We start from the raw sequence: 17,441 nt of genomic DNA, 5'->3' as shown, positions 1-17,441 counted from the left end.
GTAAGCATCCAAGTTGCTTCCACGTTTTGGCTATTGTGAGTAATGCCATTAAATGGGTGTACAAATTTGTGTCCCTTTAAAAATTTTTTTCCCTTTTAAAAAATTTAAATAAAAAAGGTACGATTTGTTTGTGAAGGGAGTCTTCTAAAAATCAAAATTTTTTTAAAAATATACCTCTTTTTTTGCATTAGCTTAAAGATTAAGAATGTAGTTGATACCCACCCAAATATCCATGGTACCATCTCCTTTAAAGAAACATAAAAGACATAGAAGTATCCATCGCAAATTTATTATGCATTAGGAAGCTTAACTTAAAAACCAACAGCATAGTAAAAAGATATGTTATCTCTGTTCATAGCAGAACAGGTTTCAAAATATATTTTCTTTTAAATGTATTCAGTCAGTACACAATTCTTTTATAAAAGTTGTATATATATTTTTCTTTCAATACCTTCATTACATTTATAAATACAAGATTTACACAGCACCCCATCAAAAAAAATTTAAAACTCCTTACAAATATCTACAGATATATGTCATACCTATAAAACTTTCAGAGGAGTGCTCTGTTAAAGGTGGGTGGGCCCTAGGTAATGGTCCTTTACTGGTGCAGCAAAATACATATAAATCTGTAAAGTTTTCTGTCCATAAAACATCTCGAGAAATTAGCAAGACACTTGTTAAACTGAGCTTCTTAAACCACCATATTTTAGAAAAGAATCTGATGTGCATATTCCCATGAAATTCAAAAGTCAGACAAACAGATGGAAATAAAGACCTGACTGCGAGACAGGCGCATACAACACAGCAGTTAAGGCAGGAGTGAGATGAACGAGAAAACGGAGAAGACAAGATGCAGCAAGGAGCGAGCCGGTTGTCATGTGTTCTGTGAGCCTGGACTTGGATATAAACTCCGCTGGGATCCAGTCACTAATTCTCGTTCTCACATAGGAATATTTCTCTTACTGAAAACTTTCTCAGAAACTCCCTTCATACTGTGTTGCCACCAGAATACTTGCTGTGTTTTTCTTACATAAAATCACCTTGGATCTGACCAAAACACCAGGTTTAATGGTCTGAGTTGCTAGTTCTTCATAATTTAAATTTTTAAGAAAATTTCCCTTTATCTAATAAAGGTTATCACTGATCAGTATTAATGTCCAGAGGTGTTGACGCTGAATTTCATTCGAGCCAAGAATAGGAAGTAGAGAGAAGGAGAGAAAGACTTGAGTTTTTGTTGACCTTTGAACAAAGGCCATAGATCCCTGATACTGAGTGACTCTTAGAGCAGCCACTTAGAAACAGCCGTGGGCTGAGTGGGCACAGATCAGAGAAGGAAGGAAGAAAAGGAAGGAAGAAAACAAGCAGGGACTTGTTAGCTTGGATCGTGCCGGAGACGGCAGTCCACTCCCACCCTGCGCCTTCCACTTCAAAGGAGACGGAGGAACGGCCGTCGCTCCGCCTCCAGCGCTACTGCAGGAAAGCCATCCCACCAAGATCAATCTTGCTAATTTAGTCTCAAAGTGTGGACTCCAGAGGACTTTGAAGACCGCAAAATTTGCAGGAAAGTACTTTAGATCTTGTTCTAATATACCACAGCAAGAAGAAAAGGAACAGAAGTGGGGGCAGGGGGCAGAGGGATGGAGAGGGTCACTTCTCGAACCTGTCCCTGAAGGACGCCACCAGCATCTCCCCTCCAGCACCATGAAGTCTCCGGTGGTGTGGACCCCGCGGCTCTCGGAGAAGGCGTCCACAGAATGCCCCTTTCTGTCAAGTTCACAGCTCGGTGCACTGACTCCCAGCCTCCTCGGAGGAAGAGAGCTCCCAGATGCTGCCGTCTTGCAGCAGTGGCTCAATGTCCTCGTCACTGCCCCGCTCGGGGGGGTTCGTCAGGCTGCCGCTGATGCTGTTGCTGTGTTTTTGGGTTCCACTGCCTTTGCGGTATTCAGGGATGAATAAGGCAACCAGGAAGGACATGAGAACTATACACGCCCCGAACAAAAACGGTGGGCCTGGGATGACAGCTCCCTGAGCAGCAGGGAAAACAGAGATAAAGCGTTTGGTTAATCTTCAATCCAGAATTAACCCTGGCCTCCTCCGAACCATCAAAAAGTAAACCATTTTCTCATAAGCAAGTTCTGAGAGCGCCTATGTTTAGAACATGACAGAGGGTAACTAACCATTGTTCTTCGCGCTACTTCTCAACAGCTTTTAAGTGGCAGCTGCGGGTCTCCAACTCCCACCCTAGGACCACACAGCATGCGAACGCTAAGGACCATTTTATCCAGACATGTACACTGCAGGAACGACTGAAGAAATACCCAGAAGCAGCACTCTAGCTCAATTTCTGGCAGGGATCTAGGTCATTCCACAGTTTACTTGGCCTCGCTGGGCTTCACCAGAGGACAGCATTCTGAGCAGAGTACTTGTGTAGGTGAAAATGGACTCTGAACCAAATTAAGACACAGCTTTTGGGGAAGATACTACGTCACTGAACTCATCTTCCTCGATCCCAGGAAGCACTGAGCACAGCACATACAACAGAAACACTGTACGAACAAGAGCTTTCTCCAAATTTAAGTTCAGATTTTGCTACCATCAGACAAAGTGGTTATAAAACTAGACTTATCACCAAATTACCTGCAGGGCAGCGTTGTCAGAACTCAGTTCCGATTCCAACTCAGTCAGTTCCACATGGAACATGTAGAATATGAAGCCGTAGAGTGCTGGCCCCAGGCCGTTACACAGCCCTCTTATTCCCGTTATGATGCCCTGGGCAACTCCTGCATCAGAACGAAGAGAAGGGAGCCGGTCTTCTCATAAAAGTATCTTAAGATTAGGGACTTCGCCCATCATAGTTTCATTTGGTGCACAAATGTGTTACCGGTTTTACTATGTCCCTTTGATGTCCTAACTCTCTGCCCTAAGATCTATATGGAGATGAAATGACTGTGATGTTTGTGAAATCTCTTTTGGGGCTGAATTCCCCCCATAACAGCTAGATCCTTTCTATAAATGAGGAATAATAAATGAAAAAAACTTTAATATTCTCCATTTGTAGGCAATTTCCACTTTTCTGTGGAATGAGATTTTCCCTCGTTTACTCATCTAACAGTCCTTTTACAGCAAAAATCTGCCCTTCGCCTCCTGGAGCCCTGTGTGTGAGTCCACGGCAGTCCTAGAGTTGTGTGCTCCCAGCACGTCCACACCGACTCTGCTGCTCATGGTGACCTGCACTGAAAAGTCCCGGAAGTGCCAACTGCTAGGTATCTCTGGTTTCTCATGTGGCAGATAAAATATTAGCTTGAATCATGAAAATGGATATTTCCATAAGTCAAACTGTTCAAATATGATCCAATTTAATATGTTCCAGTAATGTTGACCCTGACATTTAGGAACAGCTGCATTAAAACATACAAGCATCATAACAGCCAAAGAGAATTCACGTCATGAAAGACCAGATGGTGCCTGTCGGCAGGCCCATCCTCCACAGCGGGCTGGCTTCTTCAGACGGGACACCGCCCCAAGGACACAGCCACAGGAGTTCGCAAAGGGTGTCACACAGATTCTATAGTCTTCAAGTGACACTTTAACACAGGTATGAGTAAGATGGTTAATTTTTGATGTGGAAAAGTAGTGCAATGAATTGATCTTTCAATCTGGTTCTTTATTAAAACTTTTTAAAGGGCTGTCATGCATTTAAAAGGTTTTCCTTATAAAATCTACTACTTCCTGACTTCTTAGGTGAACCATTAACAGATGGAGAAGGATTAATTCTGGCAGCAGGAACTGCCTGATAGAAACCAGAGGTTCTAGAAGGATGAGTCTAGATGGTAGAGTGCTATTCTCCACATGGTTGTCTCCATTTTAATTGTGCTGCTCACTGTGCATTTAATAGTAAGTACACATATTTACCCCCTCAAAAAATCATTTCCTAATTTAAGCTAATGAACTTTGATTTTGAATTTAAAGAAATGTTGGTGATTATGGTGCTTAAATAAAGAACTCCTTGCTTTACTGTCCAGTCTGTCATCATTTGACATCTGTAAAATGATCGGTTCATTCTGGTGGTCACACACACACACACACACATGAGGACTCAAAACTGCCAGGAGAAAATGGATGGTTCTTTCTGGGGGCGGGGATAGTTCTATTTCTAATCCTTAGTATTCTTAACTGCTTAGTCCAAATTTAAAGAATGTAGGATCAAAGCAGGAGGGAAAATAGAAAGGTCTAATTGCCAAGAAGGGACCACATGGTCGTCACGTGCTCTGTGACATGAAGAGAGGCTCCAAGCCTCTCTTACTTCAGGTGTATCTTAGCTGAAGGAGGAAAACACCGAGAGTACAGTGACCTCACCTTGCTGATCGGACTCCGCATTCCGAGAGACAAGGGCGCTGACTGCTGGAAATGTGATGCTGGACATAGCGGCCACTGTCCCTGCTGCCCACATCATCCTGCAATGACAAGAGCGGCTGCAGTCAGGTGGCAGGCCAGCCCTGAAGAACTTATGGTGTACAATCTGGCAAAATTTTCTCTTAGGTTGTACTTTTCCCTCTTTAAGAAAAAATGGGTTTTGTTTTTTTTTTTTTAAAAACCTGGAAGGTCCTAGATCATACTGTTAATAGTGATTACTTCACAGCTGGGAAGATTTCGTTATTTTATGTTCCCTCCTTTGAAATCTGTTCTTCGCATTGTTTGTCCATTACCATCTTTAAACGTATAAGTTCAATGAAGTTCAAAAAGATTTGTTTCTATAAATACCACATCTTCCTCAGTGATATTCGACTTTTCTGTCTAATTCCACCTTCACACTGCCCTTGGGCTGCTCGGTTTGCTACCCTTCAAACAAGTGTCACGTGCCACCAAAAGAAACAACAGAGATCTGAAGTTCAGGGTCGCTATGAAAGCAACTGAAGTATAAAGTATGAGTGTGAGCAAAGTGAGGTCCTAATGGGGCTGAAAACCTGTCTGGCCAGACCTCCTTGGGGAAGCTAATGTGCACAACCTTACTGAAAAGAAAAAACCCTGCAGGTCAACAAAATCTTAAACATAGCACAAGTCTGACCAAATCAGCTACTGAAGTACCAGAGTTCACGTGACTGGAATCTTCAAGAACAAGAAGAATTGGCCACTGAACCACTGAGCCCATTTCTAGCTCCTCTTACGTTACATCGTCAATTTATAGGAGTAAAGTGAGGATCAACTCTCATACGTAAACCCAACACAGAAAATCAGGTCTTCAGTAAGCAGGCACATACATTTCTTACTCCTGAGGGCTTATCTGAACCTCCTGTCTGTGGGCATCTAATATGTGGGCAGTAGTAACCGCCTCAGGGCACACATGGTTTTGGAGGAGATCTTAGTGTTCGTCTAACTCAGATGTTCTAGGTTATAAAGGTTATGTCACTACCTAGAGTCACTCAGTTAATTACGGCAGCGAACCCCACTATAACCAGTCATTTTTCCTTGTCTTCTTGTGGACTGTGTGAGGTCACTAAAAATTGACAAATGTGCTTAAAAAGTACACGTCCAATTAAATAAGAACTTCACCGCTGAGGCAAAGGCAATCTTAGCAAATAATCTGAAACTACTTAGCTCCATCCTTCGGCAAATTTAAGTCTGAACACCCTTTTTGAAATGTCGAATATACCAACCGGCAAAATAATCCTTGCTTCCTTCCCATCACATTCAGCCAACTCGAGTTCCTCTAAAAGAGGCTTCTATTAGTTTATGAGGATCCAAAGGAGAGGCTTACCAGGCCTGAGATCCAAAACCATACCAGGCTAACTGGAACATCTGGAAGCCCAAGCCCAGGAGGACAGTATTCTTGTTCCCTAATGATCTCATCAAGATGGTAAGAAAGACAGTCTGTAAAAACAAAGGGGGTAATCTTGAGAAGCCATGAGTCACAGCTCTGATGCCAGCTTGACGGGAGGGGGGGGGGAGAAGGATGATTCACCATGACCAGAGGGGCTGCTACAGGTGCACAGCCTGGCCGGGGAGTGGGGAAGCCACGCCATACTGACGGAGCTCGAGTTGAGCTGTGGGGGCTCCGGGCCTTCAGCCCCTCACCAAAGCCTGTTTATCTAATGCTTTGCTAGCACTTCCCAAAAGGTCACCAATAAGGTTCACCAATTATCATGATTGAGAAGGACAGGACTCGGACTCCATGGAGAAATGCCAGTCACTTCACCACCAGGGAAGAGCGAACCCCGACTGGACACATTACAGAATATGCGGGATTCTGCGGGAAGTTAACAGTGTCAGAAAGCTGGACTGATGCAAATCTGACTTTAACAAATACATGCTCTACTAAAAACGACTAGCTCAGATTGTAAAGGCAGAGGATGAAAGAGGAGTCTGGACTAACTGAATAGCTACAGTTGCTATAAATACAAACCAAATTCATAAGCAACCTGCAAGTTCAACACAATTTACATTCACTGACAAAAAAGGCTTTTTTTGCCTTAATGCAGTCCTGTGAGTCTTGTCAGCTCTAATGTTTGGGCAACACAGTTTCACAGCCTGCTGGTCTCTCCTTGAAGAGCACTCTGCTGGCCCCACGCTATAAAGCCACATGAAGCCATTTCAGGAAAATGACCTCTGGGCACTTCCATGTGATACTGTGAACACACCCGGGCATGTCAGTGAGTTCATGTAAAGGTCACGTATCCTGCCTTTTGTGGTCCTTTATAATAGTAGATGGGTAAATTTTAATGTTTACTCATTTCATATATCCTAATGAACTCATTTACCACATCTCTTCGGTCTTCAGGACAGCGGAGTTTGGAAGAGTTACTGATTCTATTTTTGTTTTCCTGCTACTATACTTTCCTCATTAACCAAGAGTGTTTCTCTATTTTAAGCTTACTTTGCAGTATCTGGAGTTAGATGATTGGTGGTTGTAAAAGAAAGCTGTTACTTGCTGAACTGACTAGTAGAGGTAACAGGTATCCTAAAAACTAATGAAAAGTTGTATTAAATTCCTCCTAAATTACAATTTCAACATCCTATTAAAAATGATGGTTCTGGGGTGCCCGGGTGGCTCAGGTGGTTGAGCATCCTTTTTTTTTTTTTTTTAAAGATTATTTATTTATTTGACAGAGAGAGAGGTCATAGGCAGAAAGGCAGGCAGAGAGAGAGGGGGAAGCAGGTTCCCTGCTGAGCAGAGAGCCCAATGCGGGGCTTAATCCCAGGACCTTGGGATCACGACCTGAGCCGAAGGCAGAGGCTTTAACCCACTGAGCCACCCAGGCGCCCCAGAGCATCTCCCTCTCGATTTCAGCTCAGGTCATGATTTCGAGGATCATGAGACAGAGTCCTGTGTCGGGCTCGGTGCCGTGTGGAGTCCCTGCTGAGATGCTCTCTGCCTCTACACACCCCCGCAACCCACCGTGCCTCTCCAGGAAAAAAAAGATGGTTCTGTAGACTGTATCGATGCCTGCTGACTGGGTCTGATGTTGTACCACAGAAACAAGAGATGGTACCATGGCAGGGGAGGAGGGGGTTAATGACAGGGGTATAGGGGCTCCCCAAGAGCATTTCTTTGCAGTGTCCTGTAAATCCAGTTATTTCCAGATAAAAATGATAAAGAAAAGATGGCTGAAATGACACTCACCTGAGCCACAATGGACAGAATGCCTACCATAGCTATGAATGCTGCGATCTTCACAGATCCGAAACCTATGACCTGGGGAAATGGAAAGGAAACACTTTTGTAATACAGATATTATAAAAATAGTATGAGACAAATATATCATCATCAAACACTAGAGAGAACATGAAGAAAATGATCTGACTTTTGGTCCTCCCAATAGAGAATCTGCTCAGTAGCCAAGTCGGTGGCTCTCAACCTCGGCTGCCCATTTGAATCATGTGGGCAACAGAGAAGAGGGGGAGGGTAGGCAATGAAATGCTGTGACCCATTTGAGACCAATTAAATCAGGCTCTCTGGGCCTAGGCACAGGCATGTTTTAAAAAGCATCCATGGCGATTCTAGAAGCAATTGACGTGAACTGGCAATAATTTCTAAGCCTCTTAACCTTAACAGAAGCTCTGACAGGCCTAAAACTTTAGGTTTTAAATACCAAGTTTTTAAAAAGTCAAATATTTTTGCCTTCTACTGAAATCCTGTAAAAATCAGGAAAAGGATTTAAAAATTATTGTATACATTCTATTATTTAAGAAATGATTGTCTTGCTTCCAGTCACACAACTAGGTAATAGAGCTAAAATCTCAGGTTCCCCAGTCAGTGCTGCCAACAAGCAAAGGCCCATTATTCACTCATTAAATGCAACTAAAAAAAAAAAGGAACCTGGAAAGTAGCCTTATTTAGGGATTATTTCTCAGCCTGTATTTGTAAATCTAAGTATAAACATACATTTAAAGCAGCTTTATCAAGACAGGACTTAAGTATTATCCTACAGTTCCCCCATTAGAAGTATACAATTCAGTGGCTTGAGAATACTCAGAGAGTTGGCCAACCATCACCAGAGTCAACTGTAGACGACGTCATCAGTCCTCGGGCCCCGTCAGGAGTCCCATTCCCCCAGCCTGTCCCTCTGTCCAGCCAGTGATACACTTCCTGTATCTGGGTTTGTTTTTTCTGAGCCTTTCATGTAAAAGAAATCAAGCCACATATGGTCCTGGTATCTCTGATTCAGCACAGCGTTTTCCCAGGGCGTCCACGCTGCTGCGGGTGCAGCGCTTTACTGCCTCTCACCGCCGAACAGTAACATCAGCTGTACAGATATGCCACCGTTTGTCAGTACATTCCATCGACTATTTCTGCTTTTTGGCTATTATAAATATTTGTATAAAAGTTTCTCCGCAGACCTATGTTTTCATTTCTCTTGGCTACATTTGTAGGAACAGTCTCCCTGGAAACCCTACGTTGAACACCTTGAGGGACCGCCAGACTCCCTTCCACCCCATCTTACGTTCCTACCAGCCTGTGTGAGTTGGCATTTCGCCATACCTTCTGTCTGTCTGTCTGACTGCAGCAGGTGTGAAGTGGTATCTCGTTTTGATTTGCACTTCTTTGGTGGCTAATGTTAAGCATCTTTTCATGTGCTTTTTCGCCATTTGTGAATCTTCCTTGGACAGGTATCTAGTCAATCTTTTTTTTTTTTTTTTTTTAAATATTTTATTCATTTGACAGAGAGAAATCACAACCAGGCAGAGAGGCAGGCAGAGAGAGAAGAGGAAGCAGGCTCCCTGCGGAGCAGAGAGCCCGACGTGGGGCTCGATCCCAGGACCCTAGGATCATGACCTGAGCTGAAGGCAGAGGCTTAATCCACTGAGCCACCCAGGTGCCCCTCTATTCAATCTTTTTTTGAAATTTTTCAATTGGGTTGTCCTTTTATTCATTTATAAAAGTTAATACTTGATACAGGTTCCTTATCAGATATATGATTTAGAAATACCTAGTGCAATTTTACCTCTAATGTGTGTGTGTGAACTGCTCTTAAAAGCGCGCACAAATACAAAATAACAGAAAATGATTCTGATTTACTGTTGCGTGCTGGTGGTAGTGACATGAGCAATATGTATAGAAAGAAAGGGCAGAAAAAGAAAATATAATTGTTTTTTCTGAAGGAATGAGAAGATTTTTCACCTCCTTAACTTTCCTATTTTTCCTACATTTAAATGCAGTTAATTTAATGCATAATTTAATTAGAAATGCAGATTAATTTTCTACATTAAACATGCTTTTTCACCAGTCTTCCCACTAAATCTCTAGCATCTGCCCACTCAATGAACAAACTGAAAAGAACTGGTTGAAAAACAGTTTTCCTTACATGCTACCATATAAAATAATAGTCTCACATTTTCAGGAAAACTGTTAGAATGGTGAATTTAACAAGTTTCAATTTAAAATATCTCCAAAAATAGAGGAATTTATCTTAGGAGGAGGCCTGCTCCGCCATGTGGAGTGAGCCCCTAGAAGGACTTCCCAGGGAAATCAGTAAAAGACCAGGGCAGGATTGCTAATGGAAGGCAATCTACACAATCCTGAGAACTGGGGGAAAAAAGATTGGAAAGGGAGCTTGTTTTTATTTTTACTTTTTTAAGATTTTATTTATTTGACAGACAGAGATCACAAGTAGGCAGAGAGGCAGGTAGAGAGAGAGGAGGAAGCAGGCTCCCTGCTGAGCAGAGAGCCTGATGAGGGGCTCGATCCCAGATCATGACCTGAGCGGAAGGCAGAAGCTTTAACTCACTGAGCCACCCAGGTGCCCCAGGGGAGCTTGTTTTTAAATTGCCTTAAGTCAGCTGCCTTTTTGGGGGACAAAGCAGAGTTTAAACTTTTAAAGAAAAAAAGATCGGGGAGGGATTATTTTGATTCTTGCTTGTGAGCCCCCTTGACGTCTACAGCAGCACTGAGTTATGTGGCCTACTGAAGATGTCCCAGATCAGGTCAGATCAAACTTGCCCTGTCTTTGAAATTTAATGAAGATTTATAACATTATGATAGATTTTGCTTATGCTAATTCTCAGGGAGATTTTTCCAAGAGTAAACACTTTATAATATTTTAAAATATCATATTAAAGTTTCCTTGACTGCTAATTATATGTCACGGCCTACACTTAATATACTGGAAGCAAGTCCACACTTTTTCTGTATACGGTTTTCTCCAAAATAGTTTTAGACAGGTCCTAACCTTTGGTTTTCTTCATGTTCTAAACCTACTAGGCACACATTACCCACCTGTCTGAGATAGAGAAAAAAACTTGAATACTGTCCAGCCTCAGGAAGGTATGACAGAAACACGGTGATGCAAATTAATAAGACAGTAGAATCTTTTCCAACCTTCTTCAGTGACTAGGAGTAAACAGAAAGAGAAACACATAAAAAGTTAGGCCACACTAGAGTCACTGCCATTCCAGGATATTGGCTTCATTGTTTTGTTTTATTAAGGTGGATTATAAAAGTTGAAGGGATTACAAAAGTAGGTAAACATTAACTCTATGGTTACAAGTCCTCTAATTTCAAAGTTTTATGTTTGAAATATTATAGCTTAAAACCAAAACAAAAAACCCCACAAATACTTGTTCATCTTTGTTAACCATACTGGTTTCACACCCTAGAAACAGTCACTGAAAAAACATTGCTTCAGAACCATTTAAGAAAATCTCATCTCTCTCCTTCATTCATAACACAACACTTTAAAATCCATAAACAGTTCAGGGTTTTTATAATATATAAATTTACTATATTCTTCAAGATGTTAATACTCAATTTTCCTGTAAAACTGGCCGACAAAGAAATATGCTCCCACCATGGGGGTCAGTGACAACAGGAGTCTCTGACCAGTAACTTCTGAATGTTACAACTTTGTCTAAAAGTCCTTCTTACATTCCTTTTTACACAGAATTGTTGCTAAGATCAAAAGATGTGTTTGTTGTCTAAGTACTGGAGAGTGCTTCACTGGATTCTAGGGTCACCGTAACCGTAACCTTATATGATGAACAGCAAAACGGCTCATGTCTGTGGAGCCTTGCGGCACAGACATGTGACTGGTTCGTTTACATACGTTCCCGGTCCACCCTGCGGCAGCCCTGGAGGAGTCCTCGGGAGGCAGAGTCTCGGGAGGCAGAGTCCTCGGGCGGCAGAGTACTGCTGCTTCACAGAGGAGTTGCCACGGGTAACTTGACCACTACGTGACAAGAAAGTGGGAGGCCTGACGGGAGCCCAGGTCCACACCCAGGTTCGTTCTCCAAGCACCTTCCTCTCCACTTCTGATATCACAGCACAAACAAAATGAGCAGGGTCCTCAGGTTGGGACCTGAGGGACCTTTTCAGAAAAGAATTTGAGGAGTTATTTTCCTTTTTACATATTTTTCCTAAAAAGTCAATTTGGATGATTAAAAACCGTGGTCAAATCTCTCGTTTTTTTCTGCACATATTTTTCTTAAAGAACAATTTCTTTAATTTTAAATTTAAATTTAATTTAATTAAAAGGGAGGGATAAGATTCTTCTTCTCAGTACTTTTTCAATTTGTTAATAGGATCCTTGCCCCCCAAAAAGCCAAAAATTTTTAAAAAGTTACAGAAAACAAAGAATCCGTTCAACCTGCACAATAGAGGTTCAAAGCCTCTGGTCAAAGTGGATGTATATTAACAACCTAGAAAATAACTACTTTAGGCAGACCAAATCTAGTCATCTTTTCTGAATTGAAGTGAATGAAAATGAACAATTCAAACGGCCACCTTCATTTTGTTTACCAAAAAAAAGTGAAAACAACCATGCAGTAAGAAAAAACATTTTCCTACGTTCACAGGAATTAAGCAGACATTTTTTTCTTTTTTCTTAGGATACCTACCACACGCTTGACTTAAAAATAAATTCTAGGGGCACCTGGGTGGCTCAGTGGGTTAAGTGTCTGACTCATGAGATTGAGCGCCAAGTTGAGCTCCACGCGGGGCATGGAACACACAAGACTGTATCTCTCATTTTCTTTTTGCCCATCCCTCTCTTCCTAATAAAAAAAATTTTTAAAAGGAAAGAAATACAAATCCTGCATATTCCTTGGTGCATAGACAACTTCAGTGCCTTATGGGCGATTGAATTTTTTTTCTATTTTTACTGGAGAAAGAAATGGATATTTACCGCAAACGGGTCGGCTTGTTTCCAAGAAATCTTAGCTCCCCAGGAAAGTGGTCTCATTTTCTCTGACAGGGATTCTGGAACAGCCAGTAAGATGAAGCAGATGTCCAGAAGCGCCACCACTGTGGCCACCAGCACAACAAGGCTGTCTCCGTAACTGGCTGAAAGGTATGCTCCAATGGCCGGGCTGCTGACCAGACTGGCTGCAAAGGTGGCCGAGACCTGTGGAAAAGCAGGCTCTCACCCAGAGTCCCACCTTCTACCACACACACGCAGAAAGCACACACTCAGCCCCGTCACACCCGTGTTCCTGCTTCTTACACAGGGTCCCACCGATGTACCTACAGCCATCCTTCCCTGGCTTCACACAAAACAGAAGGAATGTGTTGCATGAACATTTTAAGAACGAGAGAGAGTCACTTCCTTTTAAGGATTTGTTCACAAACTATGAACTAACTGGAGATATCCTGAAAAGCTACAAGAGTAAAAAATAATCTTATCAGAAATAAAAATTGAGGAAAAACTTCTCCATAAATAAAACATACACATTTTAGTCTTCTTTAATTGGAAGACAGGGATGTGGGGAGAAAGGCATGAGAAGAAAAACGTCTGCAGGGCTAATGGTACAACCTACAAATTACTCATGGACTGTGCTGATCTCACAGTCTAAAAACGTCCACTGTTTACCATTTTATTTGGTGACCATTTCATTAGCACAGAGAAGGGGGAAAAAATCCCCAATAGTCTCAGAGAAAAAGCTGTTAACAACAACAGAGATCTGTTGAGAGAGAGGCTGAAACCTTTTTTTTTTTTTTTTTTTTTTTTAAAGATTTTATTTATTTATTCGACAGAGAGATCACAAGCAGGCAGAGAGACAGGCAGAGAGAGGGGGGAAGCAGTCTCCCTGCAGAGCAGAGAGCCCCACGTGGGGCTCGATCCCAGGACTCCGGGATCATGACCTGAGCCAAAGGCAGAGGCTTTAACACACTGAGCCACCCTAGAGATCCCTGAGCTGTTCGTTTCTGTCACTCCCCACCTCCATCCTGCACCAGAAACCACAGAACCGCCTGGTCACAGTCGCACCTGAATCCACGTGGAGTCTCTTCATCACATGGTTTTTCTAATGCAGAGGCTTCCTCTATCTTGGAATGTACCCTGAATGCTCAGAAGCTTGAATGTACAGTCTCTAAATTATAACCAGACTGAGTACCAAAAACAGACATAAATTGGTTATCTAAACCTCTAATGGATTTTAAAAGAAACCACTGAAGTCATTATCTATGGTTAAAATTATGACACCTGGTTAGTCTATGACATTCTTCCTTCACCCATCACCCGCAAATGAATTTGAAAATACAATCTCTCTGCAATTAGTATTATACTAAAAATACTACAGAAGCCAGAAGTCCAATAAAAACTGGGGGAGTAAAGGAGGCATCCAGAATTCCAACTTGGGGAGCAGGAATTGGTTCAATATTTACTTGGTTCAGTATTTACTAAGTACCCACTCTGTACCAGAAGAAGACAGAGCTCCTGCCCTTCAGGTTTTTCCGTATTATTTTGAGAAGATCAAGGCTGTTACATTACACACCGCAAGGACGCGCATGCTGCTAGGAGAGCACTGCCACGGGTCCTCCAGTGCTAACCACCTCATTTCTGCACAAAATGGGTCAACGAGTCAGTCATTTATTCGTAAGTTTTCATTTTCTTAATCTCCACATTTTTGTATGTGAACAAAAAATTTGTACTCAATGTACAAATAGCAACAGAAAAGTAACTTTTTTTTTAAAAAAAGATTTTATTTGACAGAGATAGAGCACAAGTAGGGAGAGCAGCAGGGAGCCCGATGCAGGGCTCAATCCCAGGACCCCGAGATCATGACCTGAGCCAAACTGAGCCACCCAAGTGCCCTAGGTTAAACAACTTATTTATTTATAAATTTTAATTTTTCAGTGTTCCAAAATTCATTGTTTATGCACCACACCCAGTGCTCCATGCAATCCGTGCCCTCCTTAATACCCACCCCCCTTCCCTCCAAAACCCTTAGTTTATTTCTCAGTCTCCTCCTGATCTCCCCCAACTCACTTATCCTCGCCATCTCCCAGTGTCCTCCATGTTATTCCTAAATAACTCTTAAGTTCATATGATGAACAAGAATGAGAGCCATTTTCTAATCTCTAATCTTTCTCACTAAAATGTACAGTTAGACTTATAGCTGCTTCATTTCAGCTGAAACTGCTTTTCATAATCCCACAGCATTCCAAGTTTAAAGGATCTAACAATCACTTGAATTTCAAGAAGAAAACAAGAACTTGTCTCATTATTTGTCAAAATGATGTATCTAAATCTACCATCATAATTGTCTTCTAGCCAAATGTACACTTTCTAGAACAAAAATTTTTCAGTAACTCAAGATTCAGTCATTACAAACAATGGAATTAAATTTATTATCCTAGGACAATGATTCAGTATATATGAACACATCTGATACATGAGTTTTGAATGGAAAATGACTGCATTCTACTAAGCTCCTGCTCAGAAAACTTGGGAAGGGCTGCAGCAGCTGCTTCCGATGAAATGAGATTACTGCTCATCAATAAGCAATGCAAACACCGTCAACCACGGTAACGTCCTCATTCATCTTTCCCTTCCAGGTGATGCACCTGCAACCCTGCTCTGAGAAAGTACTCTGTTTTCTAGTATTTCCATAATTTAATTATTTGTAAACTGCTACAGAGAAAACCTCAAACTGACAGAGGCAGAAATCTTAATGAGAATCCTTCTTCTAAGCTTTCAAAACAGAGTTTAAGAAATGAGTTTAGGGGGCACCTGGATGGCTCAGTTGGGAGAGTTTCTGACTCCTGATTTCAGCCCAGGTCATGATCTCAGGGTCCTTGCCCAGCACGGAGTCTGCTTCTCTCTAACATAAAATAAATCTTTAAAAAAAAAAAAAAAAAAAGGCATATAGGATTTCAGATTCTGTGTATCTGAATCGGAGCTGTAAGTCCCATAAAGGACCCCACTGGCACAGCAGGGCAGATGCGTCAGACACGGAGGACAGGCTGGCAAGTCCTCCTGACGCAGCCCTGACTTCACTGGCCCCTCGGCGCTCCGGAGTCCCTCCTCCTGCCCGTCTCTCCGCCACTCTGCGCCTCTGTCTCCTCCTCCCTGAGTGCAGCACCTGAGAGCTTAGCCTCTTCAAATGTGTGAGAAGTAAAACGTAGAGATACATTTCATGGTGAGAAATAGTAAGAATTTAGCGTGAAACTCTCTATGTAATGATAGTAAGTATTCTGGGAGGCAATTTAATCACGTGGAATATGGAAATAAAAGGAAAGGGCTGGTGGCCAGGTTTCAAGTGCCAGGAAGGGCAGAGAGCGGCGGCAGCCCCCCCCCCCCCCCTTCCATCTCCTCGGGCTGTTCCTCTCCAGCAGCTGAGGCTCAGTACCTTCCGCATGACTGAGTTTCTAGGTCTGTGACACCATGAACTTCTATGCAAAATGCTGTATCTTTCTTAAAACTCAGAGCAGCACTGTTATTCGTCTAAATCCCTAACTGCCCTCACCCTCCACGTGCGGCTCTGCTAAATGCCTCTCCCGGGCGACCTCACCGCACAGCCTCTCCGCAGCATTCGCTCGGTTCACAGAACTACTCGCCGCGGCCCTGAAAGAACCGCTGCGGTCTTGGTGTAGTGGGAGTTTTATTGCATGGATCTAAAACCCCAGCTAGCCTCGCCAGTCTGTAGATCACTTGCAGTAAGTCCTCCTATATCTGTAAGACGCAGCAGCCTGCAAACTTTTCTCCTTTTTTTTTTAAGTTCTGTCATCTTAACATCTGACAACTTAGGGTACACATAAAGGTGAGTCACTGGCCAACATCCTGACTCCTCGACCAAGTTAGGGTTTGGGTTAAAAAAAAAAACTGGTGGGGGGGCGCCTGGGTGGCTCAGTGGTTTAAGCCGCTGCCTTCGGCTCAGGTCATGATCTCAGGGTCCTGGGATCGAGCCCCACATTGGGGGCTCTCTGCTCAGCAGGGAGCCTGCTTCCCCCTCTCTCTCTGCCTGCTGCTCTGCCTACTTGTGATCTCTGTCTGTCAAATAAATAAATAAGATCTTTTTTTTTTTAAAGACTTTATGTATTTATTTGACAGAGAGAGATCACAAGTAGGCAGAGAGGCAGACAGAGTGAGAGGAAAGCAGGCTCCCTGCTGAGCAGAGAGCCCGATGCGGGACTCGATCCCAGGACCCTGAGATCATGACCTGAGCCGAAGGCAGCGGCTTAAACCACTGAGCCACCCAGGCGCCCCAATAAATAAGATCTTTAAAAAAAAAAACTGGTGGGAAATGAGTATCTCAATGGGTATTGCCCATCATGTAAAAAAGCGGCACAAACATGGTGAATTGAGGCTTCTGGCACTTTCTCAACTCTGCTGTTACGCGCCACCTTGCAGCCCCCTGCCTTTTTTGAAGGCTCCTGACAGCCTCTCCCTCTGCGCTCTTCCACCGCATTCCGGAGATGGCGGCCGGTGACCGTGTCAGGATGTCATGCAACATTCAGGGTGGGAGGGGAGATGAAGGCGAGGGGACAGCAGATAGTAGGTGGAGGGGAGGTAATGCTGAAGAAGAAGGTTTTAAACTAATGTCTGATGTCAACAAAGTGAAAGCTGCTGATGTGTTTTATGGAACAGCGATAACTGGTCTCCGTACAATTATGAGTCCTTCCTATCTTCCAGGAAGTAGGATTCAAGAGAAAGAGAAAGGCCTGGGAAAGGAGAGAAGTAACCTGGGTTTCCGGCCTTCAGGCCTCCCCAGGACTGAACACCCCAGGC

The 17,441-nt window shown here is 42.9% G+C and overlaps 1 protein-coding gene across 2 annotated transcripts in view; it reads right to left on the bottom strand.

Moving 5' to 3' along the window:
• Nucleotides 1-273: 273 nt before the first annotated feature.
• Nucleotides 274-17,441, bottom strand: part of MFSD14B (major facilitator superfamily domain containing 14B) — a 78,991-nt gene continuing 61,823 nt past the window's right edge. For both annotated transcript variants that reach the window (XM_046022282.1, XM_046022283.1), the window contains 7 exons: nucleotides 12,618-12,836; nucleotides 10,715-10,828; nucleotides 7,622-7,693; nucleotides 5,759-5,871; nucleotides 4,360-4,457; nucleotides 2,641-2,783; nucleotides 274-2,028 (listed from right to left, as the gene is read on the bottom strand). In XM_046022282.1, coding sequence (XP_045878238.1) covers nucleotides 1,777-2,028; nucleotides 2,641-2,783; nucleotides 4,360-4,457; nucleotides 5,759-5,871; nucleotides 7,622-7,693; nucleotides 10,715-10,828; nucleotides 12,618-12,836 — 1,011 coding nt within the window. In that variant the 3' untranslated portion in view covers nucleotides 274-1,776. The remainder of the gene's footprint in view (nucleotides 2,029-2,640; nucleotides 2,784-4,359; nucleotides 4,458-5,758; nucleotides 5,872-7,621; nucleotides 7,694-10,714; nucleotides 10,829-12,617; nucleotides 12,837-17,441) is intronic.

Source organism: Meles meles, chromosome 11, assembly GCF_922984935.1.
Source record: "Meles meles chromosome 11, mMelMel3.1 paternal haplotype, whole genome shotgun sequence".
Taxonomy (NCBI): Eukaryota; Metazoa; Chordata; class Mammalia; order Carnivora; family Mustelidae; genus Meles; species Meles meles.
Note: the sequence above shows the minus strand (reverse complement) of the source record. Positions and strands in the feature narration are given on the sequence as shown.